At 34.4% G+C, this 21,488-nt stretch overlaps 1 protein-coding gene across 7 annotated transcripts in view; it reads left to right on the top strand.

Moving 5' to 3' along the window:
- Positions 1–21,488, top strand: part of Prkd1 (protein kinase D1) — a 304,195-nt gene that overhangs the window by 217,355 nt on the left and 65,352 nt on the right. For 6 of the 7 annotated variants that reach the window (XR_013439051.1, XR_013439049.1, XR_013439050.1 and 3 more), the window contains 3 exons: positions 10,486–10,617; positions 11,983–12,143; positions 18,982–19,005. Coding sequence is in view for 4 of the 7 variants with exons in the window: in XM_078050270.1 (XP_077906396.1) it covers positions 10,486–10,617; positions 11,983–12,143; positions 18,982–19,005 (317 nt within the window). In the remaining 3 variants the exon portion in view is untranslated. The remainder of the gene's footprint in view (positions 1–10,485; positions 10,618–11,982; positions 12,144–18,981; positions 19,006–21,488) is intronic. The other variant, XM_078050269.1, reaches the window with a different exon arrangement.

Genomic DNA, 21,488 nt, shown 5'->3' on the forward strand with positions numbered 1-21,488 from the left:
AAATGTGGTAACCACTGGTCACATGTGGCATTTGAGTACTTGTAGGTAGTGTGACTGAGGGACTGAATTTTTAATTTTATTAAATCTAATAAACTTAAATGGTAGCAAGTCACATGTGACTAGAAGACACCATACTAGAAATTAAACTCTAGAGGACTTCATGGTTCACCTGGCTTTTTAGTGTTAGCTGATGGTTCCCAAATTAACTCTCCAGCTCATACCCCATTTTAAATCTAAGCTTCATTGTGTATTCTGTGTATTCATTTTCCTGTGCCTCATCTACTCCTACAAATATCTTGGTTTTCTCAGTTGCACCCTGCGCTTAGCAAAGCCAAACCTACTTCTGAATTGGCCCCAGTGGTGATTAAGGCAATCAAATATTAACTGTGAAAGAGACTGTTTGCCTTTCTGTATTTATTCTTTTCCACCTTCCTTATTGATACAATCTCCTGTTTTTTCCTGTCATGCTGCCTAGAACTAAGGAGGTCTCAGGATGATCCAGTGAAGGAACCTGAGTTCCCAGAGCAGCAATAAGCAGCATGGAGCTGCCTACCTCTTTATGAGAGAGGGTAACACATTTTTCTTGTTTATGCCACTGTAATTTTTTTAAATAAAGGTATGAACCTAAACACAAGACCCCCAAGACCAACACAAGAAAATTAGGAAAACATCAAGGATGTTTAAAAAATTGAATAAGTGGAGGTCATACCAAGTAGTAATCATCATCATAATGTTTGGTTAATGTTTTCCATGTATAGTAAGTGCTAAATAAACTTTTGTTTGTCCTGGCAACAATAATACTTGTTTAATGAAAAACGTTTCTTTGAGAAATATAGAGAAATTCATTCATCCATTTATTAAATATCTGTTGAGCACATGAAATACCAGGTAATGGGCCCTATTCAGGAGAATAAAAACAAAAACTTATAATATACAAACAAACAAAAACTGGGAATTAAAATTCAGTACCTAGGTGTAGTTTTTCTCAACTTATGATCTGCTTGCTAATGTTTACTAGAAGGTTAGCTAGGACAAACTTTCCTTTTATAAATAGTATTTTAAAAATTATTTCTTATGAAAGATAAGTAGAACATGAAGTCATTACCGTTCCAGTCCTGTAATATTTATACATAACTTTAAAACAAATGAACTCCAATGGATATGGACAGAATAAGCTACATAAGAAACGTGTATTGCAAATACTATAGTGTGCCATCAGTAAATAACATGAGGGTAGAAAAACATAAGAAAAATAAAGTATTAGCAATCATTTATTATGAAAAAGTTGTTATATGCCAGTTTATTATAAATCTACCCATGCATATTTAAAAATGTGTACCATATTGTACCACAGTGGACTATTACAGTATGACATCTTCTAAATGCTGCTAACAACTATCCTTTAATAATTATACCCATTTCAAATATAAGAAAAATGAGATCTTGCAGCTCATAAGTAGTAGGCGAAAATAGCAAGGGTGCCATGTTATCTGACTCTAAAAATCATACACTACTATCCATTGTTTAAAAAGGAAATTGTTTTCAACAATAAAGTCCCCATGTTACAAATAACTTAGCCATCACAAAATTTAACTTTATGTAAATTATATTTCAGTAAACCTGACTAAAAAGCATAGACTCAGATTTTTAATTAGTGAAGCTGCTATTCTAATGAACCGGAATGGACCACCTGAATCAGTCACCTTTGCTCATTGTAAAGATTGCAGGGAGTCCCTCAGTACCGGGTCCTCCTCACTGTGTCCCTGAGACGCAGCAGGTAGCTGGTATGGAACTGGTTAACAATTGCTGAACTGTGGTTTCTTCAGAAGGGGGAACACCAAGCTGATGTCACAGCTTTAAAGAGTTTTGTTGTTCATGACTCAAAAACTAAATATCTGGTTTTATAAAAAGTACAGTGAGCCTTTAAGTAACATGAAGCAAAGCATACAGAACCTCAGTCTGGCATCTCTACATGCAAATGTATTTGACAACAATGATGCTATTTGTCCCAAGAAACCCTGCTGCCTGCCAGAATATTTCTGTATAATACTGCACCTAGTCTTTGTCTACTAGCCTCTTACAAGAAGTCTAAAGGGTAATTTGTATGCTGGTGTTCCTCATGTAAATTAGATCATTATCCTTTTAAAGGTATAAAGTCTTCTGTACACGATGGATGGAGCTTTCTAAGAAACAGATTTGACCTTTCTTTCCCTCTATTCAGGGTGCCTGCAGAGCTTGTACTCATTAACTAGAATTTGACTCCATGACATTTTTACTTAATTTTCCTTTTCCTCTACGTTGGACACATGGGGCAACCATTTACGTTCTTTCTTGACCTGAGATGCTCTCTAATCTCTTTCCAGCTGTGGCATTTGTCATTCAGTCACATCAGGATATGGTGACCCTTCTTTCCCCACTGTTAATTGATTCATTTTAAGGAAGGAACTAGACACAGCCCTATAGACTGAGCTCCATTTAATTAGTGTTAACCAGGACAGTAGATAGAAAAGCAATTTCCTTTGGAGAGGAAAGATACTCTTTATAGTTACTAGAGGGGACAAATGATAGCTTTGAAAACCCTTAGTTTTTAAGTGTCCTGGATTGGTAATAAACTTAAAGGCAGTATTCCCCTATGTTAATATTGATGATCATGACAATAATTATTATAAATAATATTAATAAACAACTGGGATTAAATCTTAAGTCTTTCTGACTTCAAAGTCCATATTCTTAAACATTTTGCTAAGAACTTTTGATGATAGATTCTCCTATAAGTCCAATTTTGTGTTCTCTTTTATGTTCTAACAGGGTGAGTTTCACTAGGCAAGCTTTTCTGGGAGGGAGACAGGCTCAGAGAGGTGAAGTCACTTATGCATGATCACCCATTTGCTATGACCAGGATTAGAGCTCAGGTCTGCTCTGGCACTGTGTCTATCCTTTTCATCTTTACCTACATCATACTGCCTTTTGACTCAAAAGGCACTTGTGAGGACATCTTTGGAAAGCATTCCTAGAAGCCTTTTAAAATGTCATCTGAATTATGATTCAGATGAACTTTGATTTTGAACTTAAACACTGTATTTTCAGATTGTTAGGATTCAATGACAAGTGGAAACTTATAGCTTAGCTGAACAGCATGAGTTTTAAAGGCATGGCTTGCTTCATTCTACCATGAGCATTAACTGGTCACTTTAGTATGTGCATATATGCTCAGAGAAGTGGTGGTCTGCATCCTCCAGCAATCTATTCTGTCAGGTGTGAACAGATCAGCAAGGGGTGGCAGTATACTAATGCACCTCATGATAGAAGTGTGCCCAGAAAGTTATAGAACAGAGAAGAGGACAGTTTACCTCAAATGAGGGTGGGTATATCCCAGGGGTCTTCCCAGTGCCTGTGACACTGAGCTGAGGTGTGGGGTGTGTGGGAATTAGCTACACATAGGGTGCAAAACAGAAGCAAGGATTTGTGTGGAACTCAGGGAAGCACATGCCCGGAATGGTTGGAGCAAAAGGTATGCCAAAGGATTGTTTTGGGCCAGGCTCTCTGAATGGAGAGGGATGGCATAAAATAATTCCATTTTATACTTGTCTTCCTTTAGTTATATAGAGTTGTGTTATGTAGCTATTTTTAAATTTTTTATTTTAATTGGCAAATAATAATTGTCCATATTAACCCATTTACCCTAGAAACCTTTTTCCTACAGTAGCCACAGAGTTCAGTTTCCTGAGAAAGAAAGAAAGAATCTCTCGTGTTAATTACAGCTCTCTGGATACATAAGTGGATCCTAAACTACTTCTTGAATGGAGTTTTAGCCCTATGATAAAGCACTCCTACTATCCTTCATCTTACCTCTGATTTAAGAAAGAAATAAAGGCTGGAAGAAAGAGAAAGAGAAAGGAAGGAAGGAAAGGAGAAAAGGAATTTCTTTCTTTCTGAACAGGAATATTCACTTTCTTAATTTTTCTAATGGAACCCAGGCTAGTACCTAACATTGCATAGGGATCACTTCTTGAATGTTAGTAATTATGTTCTATATACCTGAAAGCATTAAATATAATTAGCTTTCTGTGACCTGGAATATATAATTATTATAAATAAACCTGCTGTAACTATACTAAGTAAAAGAGGCTGTTATATGGTTCGTGGGCCATTGAACTTATGATGCCTGCTACATATCAGTCTGATGGATCTTTCTTATTTGATTTCTTCCATCACTTTGCAGATTTACAAACTTCTGTTGTTTTCTAAGTAGTTTTCCATTCAGAAACTTGATAACTGTTCACTTTTTCCTTCTACTTTTAATGTGGTTTGATTATCTAAAATTTTTATCATTTCATAATTAGTATAGGATAGGAAATACAATTCCACACTATATTTTCCTTCAGGGTGCTAATTGTTACTTATTTGAATTATATTTTAGATGATATTTACCTCTGGCACTGATTGTACTTTAAATTCATGTGTAGGATAGATTTCTGGGTTACCAATTCTGTCCTCCTAGTGATATCTCCCTACCACCTCATCTTAATGGCCACCATTTATTATTAAATTCATAATTTTATAGAATATTTTGATATTCAGGAGGCCTAAATCTCTTCATTATTCTCCTACTGAACTTCTCCATTCTTACTGAAATACTTTTTATTCTTACAGAAGAATAGGACTGTTCATTCACCCCTTTTCATTTTCTTTCTGAGCATTCTTTTTTTCTTATTTTTAGTTTAAAAATGGTCTGTCTACCTTGTTAGAAAAAATAGAAAAGAAACTATTGGGCTTTTTCTGTCTCTGTTTGCATCGAGCCAGGCCTCTCTCTTCCTAACTTTTTCTCAGCTGGAAGCCTTTCATTCTGTTGTAGCTTTTTCTGAGCCTATGCCTTTCCCTTCTTTCTTCTAGGAGCCTTCCACCAGTGGGTCTCTGGCCAGGGCCATTTCTGTGCATTCAGCCTGACTCCATGCTGCCCCTCCTCTGATGGGTATGCTCCCTTTCAGAAAATGAACCTGCTGAGAGTTCTTGGGGCACTTACATCTCTGTATCTGGTTACTACCCTGCTTTTTGCTTATGAGGATAACTTTTTACTATGTGATCAGTCTGACTTGTGAGACCTTTTTTATTCCTCTTGGAGACTGACTATCTATCTATCTGTCTATCTATCTATCATCTATCTATCTATCTATCTATCTATCTATCTATCTATCTATCTATCTGTCTATCTTTCTTTCTTTCTATGTCTTTGGCCACACACTTATAATTTCCCAGAACTCTCTGAGCTGTCTGACTAACATATTTAAAAACATTTTGTGTTTTTTATCTTGACTTCTATGATCTCTGGGTTGATATATTCACAGTCCCTCCCCAAATTCCCACCAGTGTACCTCACTAATGTATTTCTGGAAAGATGTTCAGTCAAACATCTGGAGATTCCATTCATTGTTTCTCCAACGATCTCTGAAAGGTACTGTTGCAAGTATTTCAACAAGAATCCATTAAACGTTCTTGTTGTTGGAAAGCTATGGGGTCTTCCCAACTCTAGATTTTTCCAGATATAACAAAAATCGGAAATATAAGTTAATTTGAACAATGGTTACATGAAGGGAAAATATGATACAGGGTGGCCTAGAGAGACTGTGACTAGTGCAGGAAAACAGTACCAGCCTCCTGGTGTAGGTATGTGTATTCAGTAACGAGGAGGACTTGTAGATGTGTGCATACTCAATCCTATAAGCATGCCATATACCTAGGCCCTGATCACACAGAGTTGATCACATGCCCTTGGACAGTGTGAGGCACTCTTACTGACTCTCCTGATGGTGCACCAAAGGTGAGGTATCAAGATGCCATAAAAATTATAAAGAAACATTTAAACAATCCTATAAATTATCCATAACAAAATGAGACTATTTAAAGATGGTTCCTCTTTATCCCTTTGTCCACTTTCAAAACACTTTTCACCCTTTGAGATTCTGTACAGTAAGTACCCCACCTCAATAAAGTGTTCCCTAACAGACCCCCACCCACTCAGCCACCTTTCTACTGCTGTTTCCATTCTGCATTTTATATTATTATTTATGGGACTGTGTCATTTTCATTTTGACTTTGAACCCTCAACAGCACATTCCTTAGTCACTCTTCTCTTCCCAACATATGCTGCATTACCTAGTATATCTTCATAGATTAAGTAAACATGATACAAATTACCTCTATGCTTGAAGTTATTAGGACTTGTTGGCCTACATGAGTTGACTTAGAAAGACAAGAAAATGCCTTTGAGGCTGGGTTTTAGAACTATGAGTGTAGGTGGAAGTTACAGAAGAATAGGTGCCTTATATAAATAACTTCTTGGTAATTTTGGATATTTACAAATGCAATGAACTGATTATGAATGTCATTTCACTAGTGAGAGGTCTTATGCAATAGCAAATGATTTGTGTTGAGGTCTTTGTGTGCATGCAGATGAACCATAGTAGGCTAAAGCAGATATGGGTTTTTATCCACAGAATATCTTAAAACATTGCATATGTAAATTTGTGTGGGAAGACTGGTTTCTGAAAGGTACTTTCAGTATTCTAGTTTCTATGGCAAAAACAAATATTCCCACAACAAGGTTTCAGAGCTTTGAACAACTTCAAAATATTTTGCTTTGGGCCAGATTTACCAGTTCAAGGTGGCAACCCTGGTTATGCTGTGGACATAGAGTGCCAACTGGCTATAAAGTGTGTATTAACTTTCGTTTTTGTAAAAAATTAATTCCCAGTTGATTTTAGGGGAGGGGTGTAAATGTGGAATCTAGCTGGATGTATATTTTAAGAATTTATCTTGAACTGAAATAATTTCTTTCCATACCTTATTTTGTGGGGTCTCTCATTTTCACAAAACCCAGAATTTTTAACATCTCTGATGTGAGGACACATGGTACAATAGGCAATGTGTTATACTTAACTGAAATGTTTGTAAAAATCTTTCTAAGATATCCATAAAATAAAGTCACACCTTATAATCTATAATGTTTTAATGGTCAAATAAATACAACCATTTGAGTCACAGTAGTTTAGAAGAGTGTGTGACTCTGGTGTCAGGACTGGCAGAGTCCAGATTCTGTTTCCCAGCATGATGACTTAATTTCTGCACCTCATTTTTCTCTTCTGTAAAACTGGGGTAATGATATCTACCTCCTAGATTGCTTGTGGAGAATTGAATGGGGTGATGCTTACAGAAGCATCTTTCTGTTACGCCAGTCGCACTTGTCATTGCCAGAAAGAGTTAATGTTTCTCTCAAACTGCCCAAATGGCCAGTGAAAAGAAGAAAGTTACTGAAAATCTTGGAAGATCTGGTGTTATTTTATTTTATTATGCAAATATTTTTGACCTCCAGAGAATATTTATTTTGTTTTGGAAGCCTCATTTCTTCTGTACTGCTAACAAGTTTACTCCATTTTGTGCAACAATTTATAATGTACCTTAAAAGAACTACTGATTATATTAGGGTTTTGGGCTCAATTACCTGTTTCAAATGCTCAGTGACTAAGGAAAGCATGTCATTTTCTCCTCTCCTGCACACTGGAGTATAACAATAGGCTGTGAATAGAGCAAATCAAAGAGACACAAATACCAGTATAAGGGGCCCATTGTGTTTAGTTTGTTGCCCTGTCATATGGTTTTAATTTAGGTTGGCTGATTGATTATGACAGACTGACAGATAGCACATTGTTCCCTTCTTGGAATCTCTAAGACACTTTAATATTTCTATTCTTATCTGTCCATTTTGATTCCCGAACTTAAATGAAATGGAATTACAGCATTCACTTTGTTTTCCTGTGCTAAGTGATTATCTCTGAAGTGCAATTTTGTGATTAGGCAAGACGGCATGCATATACTCAGCTAATGCTGATTTCCCCCAGGGTGCAGAACAGGTAAATTCATAATGAATGGATGTTGTGCTTTGATTTCAAATGGATGTAAAACCTCCCCACACTTGGTAGTTTTATTTTAAAAATGTATTTAATTATTCTAAAATTAACAGGAGAATATTAAAATTGAACTTTAGAAACATGGCATTTAAACATAAGTCAAGGGTGCTAACTGCTTATGAATGTTAATCCCCTTCAAAAAAAAGAAAAAAAACAAATTTACCTGACAGAAATTGGAGGGGGGGTGTCATTGAAAATCTTCAGTTTAATTATTTATATTCTTCCTGATTAATTCCAAAAATGTTGGAATGCAGCATGGTATTTGTATTGTCACATTCTAGTGTTCCTTATTTTGAAAACTACAATAATTATTCAACTAATTGCTGTCATAGTATTGTCATAGTTGTTTGGTCCTGAGGGGTGATTTTGAGGATGAGGGGAGAAGTTAGGAGTTAATGGTTAGCACAAAGTATTAAATTTTTCTTGATATTTTAAGAACAGATTTTGTATATGTGTTTGAAGGATCAGTTTTAAAGAGAATTTAGCATTCCATAAATTACACAAATTTTGCCGAAATCACCCAAGTAGATAATTGACCAAACCACACCTGTTCTGCTGATTTTCTTAGAACAAGCATTATTTATAATACTATTAATCTAGAAGTTGGAAATATAGTATGCAATTTCCCAAGCTTATTTCAATTCAGGAGGAAGAGAAAGGAAAGTAGAATTGTTTTTTCCCAATAATTCTCTTGGAATAAAATTGTAAATGAAGTGCACATGGTTCTGTTATAACATTAGTAGAAGTTTCAGCTTTGGGGCCTAGAGAAATTATGGTCAGCCCAAATCTTCTCGTTTTATGTATGAGAAGTTGAGGCTCTTGATGATGGAGTATGGTGTCACTCATGCAGTAGCAATGTTTCATCCATCTCTTCTACTGCCAATGGGCACACTGCACACCACACTGTGCAGCCCCAGCATCAGGCTTCTGCATGCAAATTGTCCAGAAAGATCCACGCCTATCTCTTAGAACTATGAGAGGAAGGGCTGCTCTTTCACTTTCAATTCTTTATACTTTTCTATTTGAACAATCATGAAAAGCATAAGCCACATCTATAATATAATAAATATATTATGTAGAAAAGTATAAATTAAATAAATGGGTTTCAGTGTTCTCTTTAAATACCAGAGAGAATATGGAACAATACGAAATAACAAAAAGTGCCTAAAGGCATGATGGTAGGTTACTGAGTGTATTTCGCAGAGTGGCCCACAGTTTATCAGTACATGTATTAAATCCCTCTGTTTGGCATGCGGATAAAGAAGCTGCAAGGTTTCTTATAGATAGGTCATGAGTTTAATGCTTGGCTTTATTGTCCAAGAATTCAAACAGCTCTATCCCTCTAAAAAGAGGCTGTTCAGATTTCTTATGTCTCCCGATTGTACCTGCCCTCTAATTACCCTCTTCATGGTTCTACTCAAATACATTATTTTCAGATGTGTCTGAATCCAGTTCAGCAGCCCTTCCTTATTCATATTTCTTAGTCATTTGGAAAGAAAAACCAAAATATTTTCAACTATCAGATCTTTGTAAATTGAGTTGACTCATCTTTCCAGTTATTCTTTCTCCTGGCATTTTAACTATTTTCAAAGTAGCCTGAAAATTTGTCAAATAGCAAGAGGAGACGAGAGAAGTTGCTGTGCCACCACCTGTAAAACTGTGGCTGGGAAGAATAAAATCTAATGGCTGAAATTAGAAGCCTTGTTACTTCTTAATTTCTCTACCTTTGCCTAGTGCTGTGTTCATACTTGGCATTCTTATGACCTTGTGTTGGGAACTGCCCTATTATTACTGGAGGTGGATTATCTTTAAGTGCAAGGGTATATTTGTTTGCACCAATCATCAAATATAATCAATTAATGCAAAATTGTTGGGTGTGCAGAAGCACCCCAACTAGCATTCATTGCACACTAAATAAACACTATAAGTAAATCCCCCAATCCTAGGACAACCACGAGCCCCAAAATACCTCCAATGCCACACGACTTTTCTGAGCCAAAGAGCAAACTTTGTCCTTGTCTGGTGGTTCTCTCCAGCTGATGGCTGGACATCAGGGAATGGTGGAGTCAGTCCAGGGATGGACAGCAAGGAGGCTAGTCTCACTGAGGTCTTTGGAGCAAAACTCTTCAATGTGGCAGGACTAGCAATTTAAATACAGTTCCAAGTTGGTGGTGTAAGTTGGTGATTGGTTACATCCAGTGAAAGTCAGTGTTCATTGGTTATGTCCAGTGAGGTGATGTAATTGCAAGTGGGCTTGTTCTTTGCGTTTGTCTATGGAGCTATGCTCCCTACCAATTGCAACCAGTGATTGCTAAACATGCCTATGGCTATTGCCCCTTATAGCTCTTTGTCAATTGCAGGCAGACATGACTAAGCATTCAGTGGTTGCTGTTCCTTATAGCCAGCAACTTAATGAGTCCCAGCATGTCCCAGCCTATCTATGGCAGATGCTCCTTACACCTTGCATAATTATTATTTTCGGGCCCATTCAATTTCTTTTTCAATGTTACTGTTTCTACAGCTTCCGCCACCTTTGAAGACTTTCAGATTCGTCCCCATGCTCTCTTTGTTCATTCATACAGAGCTCCAGCCTTCTGTGATCACTGTGGAGAAATGCTGTGGGGGCTGGTGCGTCAAGGCCTTAAATGTGAAGGTAATTTGTTTTCTTTCCCCACCAAATTGAATGCATGCTAGAGCTATCTTCTTATTCTGTGCCCTCTACAATAGTTGTCTTCTGTCCCTCAGAAGTGTTCTCCAAATATTTTGGAGGTAAATGAAGTCTGTTTTGTTCATTTTTTAAAAATATCCCTGTCTTTAATATACCTGGCCTAATCTGAGAACATTTTTCCCCCTGTATGATATGGAAATATTTCTTCCCTATATTTTATTGGATCTTTTAGCAACAGACTAAAGTAAAATTTGCATGTTAAGGAAGCCAAAAATTGGAATAGCAAACATTGAAATGAGCAGAGAGATTCAGAAGCTTAACCAAACTGTGCAAGGTCACCCTGCTATCAAATTGGATAGATTGGAACTAAAACCTGAGTTCTTACACCATTGCCCAGTTTTATCATACCCTGTGGAAAGAACTTCTTAAATTACACAGTTCAGAGTAACTGGATACCATGATGACATCTTAATACCTTAACTACTCATCCTCTGTTTCCTGTGGATTTGGGAAAGATAGAGGTTTTTGAACCTTGGCCAATATGACCAAGGCTTTGAGATTTTACATAAAAATAAATGCTCCACAACTATTTAAATTTTGTCTGTGAGGAGGGCAGTTCAGACAGTGATCTAGAAGAAACTCTATCCAAAGTGTGTTTTGTGAAAAATTGTCTGCCTGCTCTGTGATACGTGAAAAATTCTGAGTCATGGATGCCAGCTGCATGGGGAATATGAATAGAAGAAATATTGAAAGGAAAATGATACTTCCCTTAGTGGGAAAATATGCTTCCAATTATCAATCACCCACCATGTGGAAACCAGCATGTGAAGCATTTTACATATTTTCTTAATAATTCTACAAGGCAGTTATTATTATCTCCATTTCACAGACAGTGAAATTGAGGTGAAGTAATTTGTTCAAGGTCAGGTAGAAAAAAGCAAGTTATAGAACTAAAGTGCAAATCATTGTAGTCCTAAAATTATAATATATTGTGATTAATTTTCCCTCTGTGTGTCCACCCGCATTTGAACTTGGGGCAGGCAGCTAAAAGGGGCTGAGTATCAACTCTCAGTATTGATGCTGGATTTCTCAATGTTCAGATTCATTATATTGCAAAACATTAAAAAAATGATAAGAGGGGAGTTGCTGATCTTGTCCAATAAAATCAGAATTCACAGTCCATTCACAAATTGGGGAGAAAAATCAGAAGTCTCAGAAGAAAATCTGAATTTCTAAATAGCATTAAGAAAAACAGAAGCTGCGCTATTTTGATAAATTTCTAATTTACAACTAATGGAACAGCTTTTAATTTATAGTTGAACAAAAGCTATTTTTATGTTTTCTTTCCAGGATGTGGTCTGAATTACCATAAGAGATGTGCATTTAAAATTCCCAACAATTGCAGTGGTGTGAGGCGGAGAAGGCTCTCAAATGTTTCCCTCACTGGGCTCAGCACCATCCGCACATCCTCTGCTGAGCTCTCTACCAGTGCCCCTGATGAGCCCCTTCTGGTATGTCCTCCTGTTTATCCATTTCCCCATTTACACGAGAAATCTGTGGGACATTGTGATAACAGTGTCAATCCAAGACAGTGTGCTGGGAGGGAGGACACAGCCAGGGTGTTAATGGCTCTGTTTCTTCAGGGCCTATACTATAGATTGCTCAATGCTTCATGAAATAGCCGACAGCTTGGAGTTTGCTTTTATCTGAGTTTAGTGAAATTATAAAATATGTGAGGTTTTATCATGGTCATAGGGCCAGAGCAGCATGAACTAATGTGTTTATGTTGCAAAACATACTTTGTCAAAATTTGGAAACCAGAGATGAAAGATGTTCTTCTCTATAGATTATTCATTTGTGGCATAGCTGAATGTTAATTTGGGGAGAAAATTTGAAATTTGCTTTTATGAAAACATTAAAGTCTTATTGTTTGGCATTACTAGTATATGTGTGAGTTTAAACAGACACTTAATAGTTTATATATTTCTGTTAGCTCTAAAATATCTTAGGGATATAGCTTAAGTATTCTTTCTTAAATTTGTTTTAATTAGTTACACATGAGAGTACAATGACCTTGACATATCATACATTTGAATCCGATAGGATATAATTTAAGAAAGTTAAATTTAGATTTTCTAGGCATTCAAAACAAAATAAAATTTTTGATTATTACATTAATTATTTAAAACAAAACACATTATTCTGAAATGAGGTAATGGTTTAAGGCTTTAAATTTCCCAAATTTACTTCCCCTGTCCTCCAATGGCTATTACAAGAACTTATTAAAATTGTCAAAATCAGAGAGAAAAAATTTAAAAATTACTAAAACATGTAGCTTTTAGCTTAAGTCTCTCTTGAAGTTGAGAGGGAATAAATTTTGAAGACATCTATAAGAAATTGTATGAATTGCTTCATTGTGTGGAAAATATTTTATTCTGATCCTTATATCACTTAGATTTTATTGTATAACAAACTAGATATTTTTAAATGAATGCTTATTTTTGTCCAGAGAAAAACTACATATCCTTGGGCTTTGTTGGTGGAAGCCTCACATACTTTTGACCCTTCTTTAAGTGAACCTATTCTGGGAAGATAGGTATCAAATCCTATCAATAGTCAGAAGAATATATTTTTGTAGTTATTCAGAATGTATGTATCTGGTTATATATTATTCTATAATTTTTTGTAATTGGAAGAAACAATATCCTGTCTAAAAGAATTATATCAAAATTTATTTTTCATAATAGCTGTCATTTTACCTTCCCAGATCAGAAGTTCTCTGAGTTTGAATTTTGCAAGTGATGATTTTGCAATTTACACCAGTTAATTTTGCTTTTAAATTTAGTCCTGGAAAGTTATAATGTATAAGATAGACATTTTAAAACAAGTTAATGAAACAAAATTGAAAACTAATTATGTCTTTTTTTTCAATTTTACCAAGAAATTTTTTAAAAATTAAAACCTTATAAGAAATCTGAAGCACTAGTCTTCATTTTCAGAATAGATTAAAATCTAGATAATTAATGCTAAGTATCATTTCTTTTTATCTTATCTCAGTTCTACAGTATATATGCCTGAACACATGCATATATACACATTTATATATACACATGTGCTTGTGTATATATGTAGTTCAGACATCACATGTCTGTAATTTAGGTTTTATAGGTGAAATTGACTAATAATCAAGTCAAAATGTATAAGTATAAATATATAATTTATATGTAAATGTAATTTAGGTTATGTAACTATCATCTTTAAGACAAATTTTTGTATCTTCAAATTAAATTATCTAATTGCTTTATTTAACCAAATTAAATAATTATTTAATTATTTGAATTACTTGATTACAAGCTCTATTTTACATAAAATGTTGAAATTCATTAGTGTTTCACTGATGAATGAAAAAATTTTGAAATAGAATGCTTAAAATGTATTTTTAAAAATCAGATTTTAAGCATTTTGTCAAATGCTTGTAAAGTTGTGATAAAATGAGATTTTTTATGATGTGAGGAATTGCTGAGGCAATGATACTTTGAAAAATACTGGTATCATAAGCTTTCATAAGCTTGTATAAAATGTCCTTTTCATAAACTTTAAATGAGAAAATGCTCTTGGAAATGTTTGGGATACTCTTGACATATTGGCTCTGAAGCTAATGTTTTACATGCATCAAAGCCTTTTGGGCCCTATAGAGTGTCTAAGTGTCTTTTTTTTATGCAATTTCCAAGAAAGTAGGAAACACTAAGTGTGACACCTATTTTCCTATTACCTTTGTTCCCATTATTTCTTGAGTACTTTCTGTAGGGACAAAACCACCCTGTTATCTATCCACGCATGCTTGGAGTGCAATGAATATGTCCTCATTTCAGCCCTAATAAAGATATAAGTGGCCACTAACTATAGTCTAAAAGTTGTTGTAGTGCATGTCTGGTAAGAGGTAATATTATGGCAACAATAGTAAAATCTTTGACTCTCTATATACTAAATAATATTTTCATTTCTGAAAAAGATGATGACCTATTTGAAGATTAGTATTTCTCACTAATGCTGGTAGGCCATCAATTGTTTAAGACTCATAAGTGTGTAAATTCTTTCTCAAATATAAGAAATGAAATTTTCTGACATAATTTCCTATATTGACTATAAAATCTATTTTACATATAGAGTAAGACATTGCTATTTTATTAATTTATCCAATTTTGGCACATAAATTGAATCTCAGATTTCTATAATGCTAACATAGAAAAACTATAACATAGATCATATGTATGACAAGCTTTATCTGTCATCAACTTTAGCAGTAAACTGTATCCTTTATGGAAACCATAAAACAATCCATCTTCTAAGGAAATCCAAAATTTAGTCAATTTATCATAAAACAGCTCTTTGGGAATGTAATTCTTTTTGTAAAAATCACCAGTATTAGAAGGAAACAAAAGGAAATCTCAATACATCCTTAAGGAAAATACACTAATATATTGTACCTTTATTTTTAGGTATACTTATCAAGATTGTATCAATTTTATGAATGGGACATCTGTAGAAGTAGGGATTAAATGATCCTATCATTTCTCTTTGCTTTAGCCATCTTTTAATTTTTACTTCCATAATTCCTATAATATTTAAAAAGAGTGAAAACCAATTGAGAATAAGCTTTTGAGACTTAATCTTAGGCAAAATGTTCAGAACCTGATGCAGAACTTTTGCCCCTAGTATAAAGGAAAATCGTATATCACATCCATTGTCCCAACAGTAACGATTATAAAATCTGAATAAAATATGACAGGACAGCACAAAAAAACTATTAAAAGGAAAGTAAGAGCAACTAAAGCAATCAGTCACAGAAAAGCCAACATACAGGGCAGCCTCCCACAATGAATTATCCAGCTTTAACTGTCAATAGTGCTGTGTTGTAGAACACAATTGGAGGGTTGCCAAACATAAAGCCACACTAAGACAAGGTAGTATGACATAAAGTTCCAGTATAAAGTGCTGAGTCAATGTGGTATTACATAGGGACAAAAAAATTAACGAGTGAAATAGAACCCAGAACCTGCATGCACATTCTGGCCAACTGATTTTTACCTGGGGTAGAACTGCTGTTAGATGAGGATGGACTTTTCAAAAAATATTTAGGACCAATTAGATTTGTACATGGAAAATATGAATGTTTATGCCTACTTTATAGTACAAAGTCAATTCTAGATTGATTGAAAACTTCTAGGAAACAATAGGAGAGTAAATCAAGACGTTAGAATAGAAATATCCTTTTTAAACAGGATTAAATAGCTGAAAACAAAGGAAAAAATTTAATTTGGTATCATTAAAATTAAGGATTAATTTAATCAAAATACTATTAGGAGAGTATAAAAGCAAATATAGTATTTCTCATGCTGTACTTGCTCATTTCCAGAGTGTATAAAGAACATTTACAAAAAAGATGCAAGGCAGCCTGTACCATTGAAAATGTAGCAAAATACTTCAACAGCACTTTACAGGGGAAAATAGACAGTAAATATAAAAATGTGATTTACATCATTAGTTATTGAGGAATTAAAGTTAAGTCTATAATGAAATCAGATCACACCAGAATATCTAACGTTGAAAAAAACAATAACAAGTATTGGTAAAGATGCAGAGCAACTGAAATTTACACAGAGTACTGGGAATGTAAATGGTCTCAACAACTTTGGAAAACTGGCTGGCAGTTTTCTTCTTAAGCTGTACATAAACATACCATGTGACTCAGCAGTTCCACCTTTAGGCACATATGTTTAAGAGAAATGTCATAGACAGATGCACAGAAAGACATGTCACAAACATGGTTTTAACATCTTTGTTCATAATAGCTAAAAACTGGAAACAAACTGGTGTAGTCATACGATGGAATATATGGATGATAGAGCAGTGAAATTAATGAATTAGTGATTCACTCAACTGCATGGATGAATATCACAAAATAATATTTAAAGAAAGGAGTCATACACAAATGAGTACATACTTAGGAATTCAATGGATGAGATTCAAACCACACAAAACTAATTAATATTGAAACATATCAGAATTATGGTTCCTCTTAGGGAGTGCCAACTGGGAGGTTTCAGAAGTGAGCCATCCAGGAGGCTAGATTTGCTCCATCTTGATCTAGGAAGAGGTTACATGGGTGTGTATATGTGCAAAACCTCATCGAGCTTTATGCCTAGAACTTTATATATTTTAAATTAAATATATCTCAACAATATTATTTTACAATAATAATACCACTGGTTATTCAAATAGCAAATTATAAAGTCATTGGGGTTCTCCATGACAGGCAGGTCATGTGAACAAAGAATGAAATGTCACATCAGAAAAACTAATTAAGTTCTGAGATTCCTTTCAGTGAATTTAAAAGAAAATGGAGTTCTAAAACTGATATTATTCAGTAATCAGGAATGAAATCTTTCAGTGCTAAATCAAAAGTAATGTGCAATAGCTTTCTGGAATATGTAGACTTTACATTGTTTTCCATAGTAGTTTTCACCACAGATGTAACACTGTAATTCATATAATTTTTCTTAAAGGGGAAAACAAAATAAAAATAGAACTATTGCATAATGTTACAGCTACCTACTAGTGGAATAGGTGGCTCTCTTTTCCTTGATGATCTATAGACATATCTGGTGATTCTAATTTGGTAGCCAGATAAAAAGAGGATTGTTTATTTGTAAATAAATAAATAAATAATAGTCCCATAAAACATTCTGGAAACAAACAAATCTTGGTCAAATGAGATTGGGAAATGCCTCTTGGTCAGTCAGCTATTATACACCACTACAGTTATTGAGCATAGTTGAAGGAAGTACATGAGCTGGCATAATCTAAGCTGGCTTGCAGTTATGAAATCAGTGTTCCTACGCTGACTCAAGTATGGAATCCTTGTGGCTCATAAAATCTATGAATATCTTGTGGGAAAAATGCACCTTGGGAAATGATAATTTAGAGAAACCAATGAATTAATGCATATTGCATAGTCCATTGTCACCCACAATGAGCTAAATAGCCCTTAGCTGAAGGTGAATTCTGACAAAAACCCAGAGTAAATAGGACTTCAGGAATCTCACTGGTGGAAAATCCTGAGCTTTGTATACTAGATATGTAGATAGTAAGGATACTCTTTGCTTTGAAAATTGAGAAATTGGATTGATTTCTGTCCTATAAGAATACCTATGTTTTAAATTTTTCTCAAAGGTCAAGTTTGGGTCTGTATTCAAATCTTTAGTTGTTGCCTTTGAGTTCTGCCTATACTTTTTGTCAATTCAAAAACATTTGCAAATAGTACTGGATAACAATTAACTTCGGCAGAACCTCACTCTAAATGTATACCACTCTCAAAGTCTTAACAAAATGGGTTAGCTGTAGATTACAAATAAGTACATAGGGATTCAGAAAACAAACAATAAAGTTTTTCTGAATGCACAGTAATTTACTCAACACTGGAAAAATCACTGATTGCAAAACATTATGCATTTTTTTGAAGAAAAAGAATCAACCATATTTTAGTTTTGATTTGGTTTCTGGTTATCAGATAGAGCTGCTGAAAAAGTTTGAGAAAACAAAGATAAAAAAGGAATATATTCAATATAAATCACCATGTAAGTGCTGTCTGCTTATTCAAGCTTTGTCTTCTACTTTCCATTGGTACTCTTTCTCCTCTTGAAAAACATTCTGAGTAATCTTTTACCTTTGGATTACATTTCAGCTTTGAATGAAATCAGACAGAAAACAAGAACTCTAAAATGAGCAGACAATACACTGTAGGCATATTTATCTTAACTAAAACTCTTACTACTGGACTTCCCGAACCACTAACTGATAATGATTATTCATCAGCTTATTCTTGCCTGGAGGCAGATAACAACTATGTCACATTTGATTACTTTGATGACCTTTTTCTTTCTTTTCCCTTTGAGAGGATGGATTATTGTGCATAAAACCTAATCTTTCACTTAAAGGTCAAAAATGCTTCATTCTGAATATAATTTATTTTGAAGAAGGTGTAAGAACCATCTTTCATCACTGAGACCATATCAAGTCTTTTTTTTTTAATCTCTACCAGCTCACAACAGCAGTGCTTTTGCAATTAATGAGTTAGTATCAATAGCTTCTTTTAAATTTTAAAAATACTTTCCAACTTAGATGGGGTGTGAACACGAAGACTGTGTAGTATAATGTTTTGCTTTTCCTTGAAAATTCACCTATATCAAACATTATTGAATAGTATGCATTACTTTCTTTCAATAACATTGTTTTCCTGTCTTTCTCTCCCTTTATTCTGCACCTTTGCTCTTACAACTTCATGTTTAGTCTCCTGTGAGTCCTGGCTTTGAGGTAGGTACTAAGCTACCTGGCACTAGGAATATACATCACACTCTTATCAAATTAACATTAAAATATTATATTGCTGTCTGCATTGACTCAATGAGAATAATGTGGCCAGAGTTTAGCTCAGAATTCAACCCATTGAACTCTAGAACACCATAGGTTTTGTTTTTTTGTCTTTGCTTGTATTCTTTAACTTTACATTGTCCTCTGGAAAAGAAAGAGCAATGCAGTCATTGGAGTAATAGAATTAAGTTTTTTTAGGTCAAATTTTGCTCTCTCATTACGTAACTACATATCATGCATGAATGTCTTTTCTGTGAAAATGAACAAATGAGAATAAAGCAGAATACAGTAAACTTTCACAATATTAACTGAAACTCATGCATTTTAGAACTGTGTCCTGATCCCAGATACCACAGAACCATGCAAGTCGAGATACTGTCCCCAAATGCGTGGGGGTCTTGGTTGGCACAGTAAGAGGAGAAACAAGGACTGTCTGACGATCAATATAACTGCCAGTTACGGTTTCTAATTTAGTTTCTTTTGAAAGAAAGGATATTCTAGTTCTTATGTATTGTGATGATCTATTAACTATTCTTGTGCAAGTGGAAATATGAAGCTCCTAATCCAAAAAGAAATTAAACATGGAAAAGACACAAATTGATTTCAAAAATATTTTAACTGCTCCCCTTTCCAGAAAAGGAGGCTGACCTTTTATCTCTCTTAAGCAATTAGTAACTTAAATGTTGAGGAAAGACATTTAGGTTAACTATTAAAGCAGAGCCCATAACACTGCTCTTCTCTGATGACTTGTTTTGATCAGTTAGCTGGTAAATGTCCAATTCCTTATTTTAGTATTTGTGGCCAATTGAGGGTTGACATACTGTTGCTCTCCCTTAGGAAAATATAAATTTCAAATACTGTTACTAGTGCCCATTCTTAGATGGTCTTATTATGGTAATTCTAACAGAACATGTTCTGGTTTAAATAAAACTGATAATTCATTTATAATTTCTAAGCTAAGAAATTTGTCTCAATAATATTAAATTCCTATTCTGGAAAAATTATCCTTATTTAAAAGGTGCCCCACTTAGAAAATTCCAGTGAGAAAAAAACTAGGTAAGTGTGATTTTTTAATATTCTTGTAAGTTTGTTTTTTTACGGTGGTTCCCAGACATAATTTTCAATGTAAATTCGTATCTTTCCCATTAAATATTCCTTTGGACATGAAGCTAAAGAAGGACAGGAACCATTTTTCACTTCCTTCTCCTTCTCCTACTTTGCACTCCAAAACAGACTGTGAAAAGTAGAAATAAAGAGTAGTCTCATTTTCATTGGAAGTTATACAAGATAAAAGCAGCCAGGCCTGCATAGGAGTGCTCCTGTTGAAGTTAAGATGCATTTTCTACATAGGTTATTTTTCTTGAATTTCATTTATATCTAATTTTTCAAGAAGATAATAATTTTAATAAATGTCTTTGAGGACAATGATGCGTAAGGTTTAACCAAATTTCCTTCGGGGAAACACTTTAGAGATACTTGTGTAAATATCAGGATTATTATACAAGCCTGGCCATTGCTCCATGATCAGCATGTCCTAGTCAGTTAACCCTTCTAACTCTGTAAACCCATGATGCAGAAGTAGTCAAAAGCAGATAAGTTATTTACTCTCTGGGAGCTTGCATAGATAATCTATCAAGAAATCAGTTTAGCTTGTCTTTGTGAAAGCTTCCTAATATGATATCGCAATGATATACATTAGTTTACTTAATCATTTTTTCCTATTGCTTATATTGTTTCCATTTAAAGAAATTTAAATGCTGCTGAAATAAGTGTACTCATTGTATTTTTGCATATTTGTGAAAATATTAAAAGTTTTTATTAAGAATTTGTTGATAGGAGCTGAGGATGTGGCTCAGCTATAGAGCATTCGCCTAGAATGTGCGAGGCCCTGGGTTTGACCCCAGCACCACATAAAAGTAAATAAAATAAGGATATTGCATCTAACTACAACTAAAAATAAATATTAAAAAAAGAATTTTTTGAATAACTTGGTAGATTATATTATTCAAAGCTAAGTGGGTTGTGTATCTTGTTGATAAATAGTTCTTCAAAAAGTTGTAGAAGTTTTACATTTATAACTCTGCTGGCAGCAGTGCAAAAAGAGTTTCCATTTCCCTGTACTCTTCCCAACCACTGGTTTAACCAACAGTTTAAAAGATCCTTTTTTCTCAAGAAAATATCATTCTTCCCTGTCTTCAAATGTTTTAAAATGTCCTTCAGGATCCATATACTGATATAACTTTGAGGTTTCAGGGCTCTACAGAGAACTTATTTTTAGTGAGTTCAGTGCTCCTAACCTGCTTATTTCTAACATTCACAATATTACACAGATTGTTAGGATATGATTTGAACTCTTCATTCTACATGCTTTCCTTATGTCTACTAGTTCATATAATCACTTTTTACATCCTTTTGTTTTTGTGAGA

The sequence above is a fragment of the Ictidomys tridecemlineatus genome, chromosome 5 (assembly GCF_052094955.1).
Source record: "Ictidomys tridecemlineatus isolate mIctTri1 chromosome 5, mIctTri1.hap1, whole genome shotgun sequence".
Classification (NCBI taxonomy): domain Eukaryota; kingdom Metazoa; phylum Chordata; class Mammalia; order Rodentia; family Sciuridae; genus Ictidomys; species Ictidomys tridecemlineatus.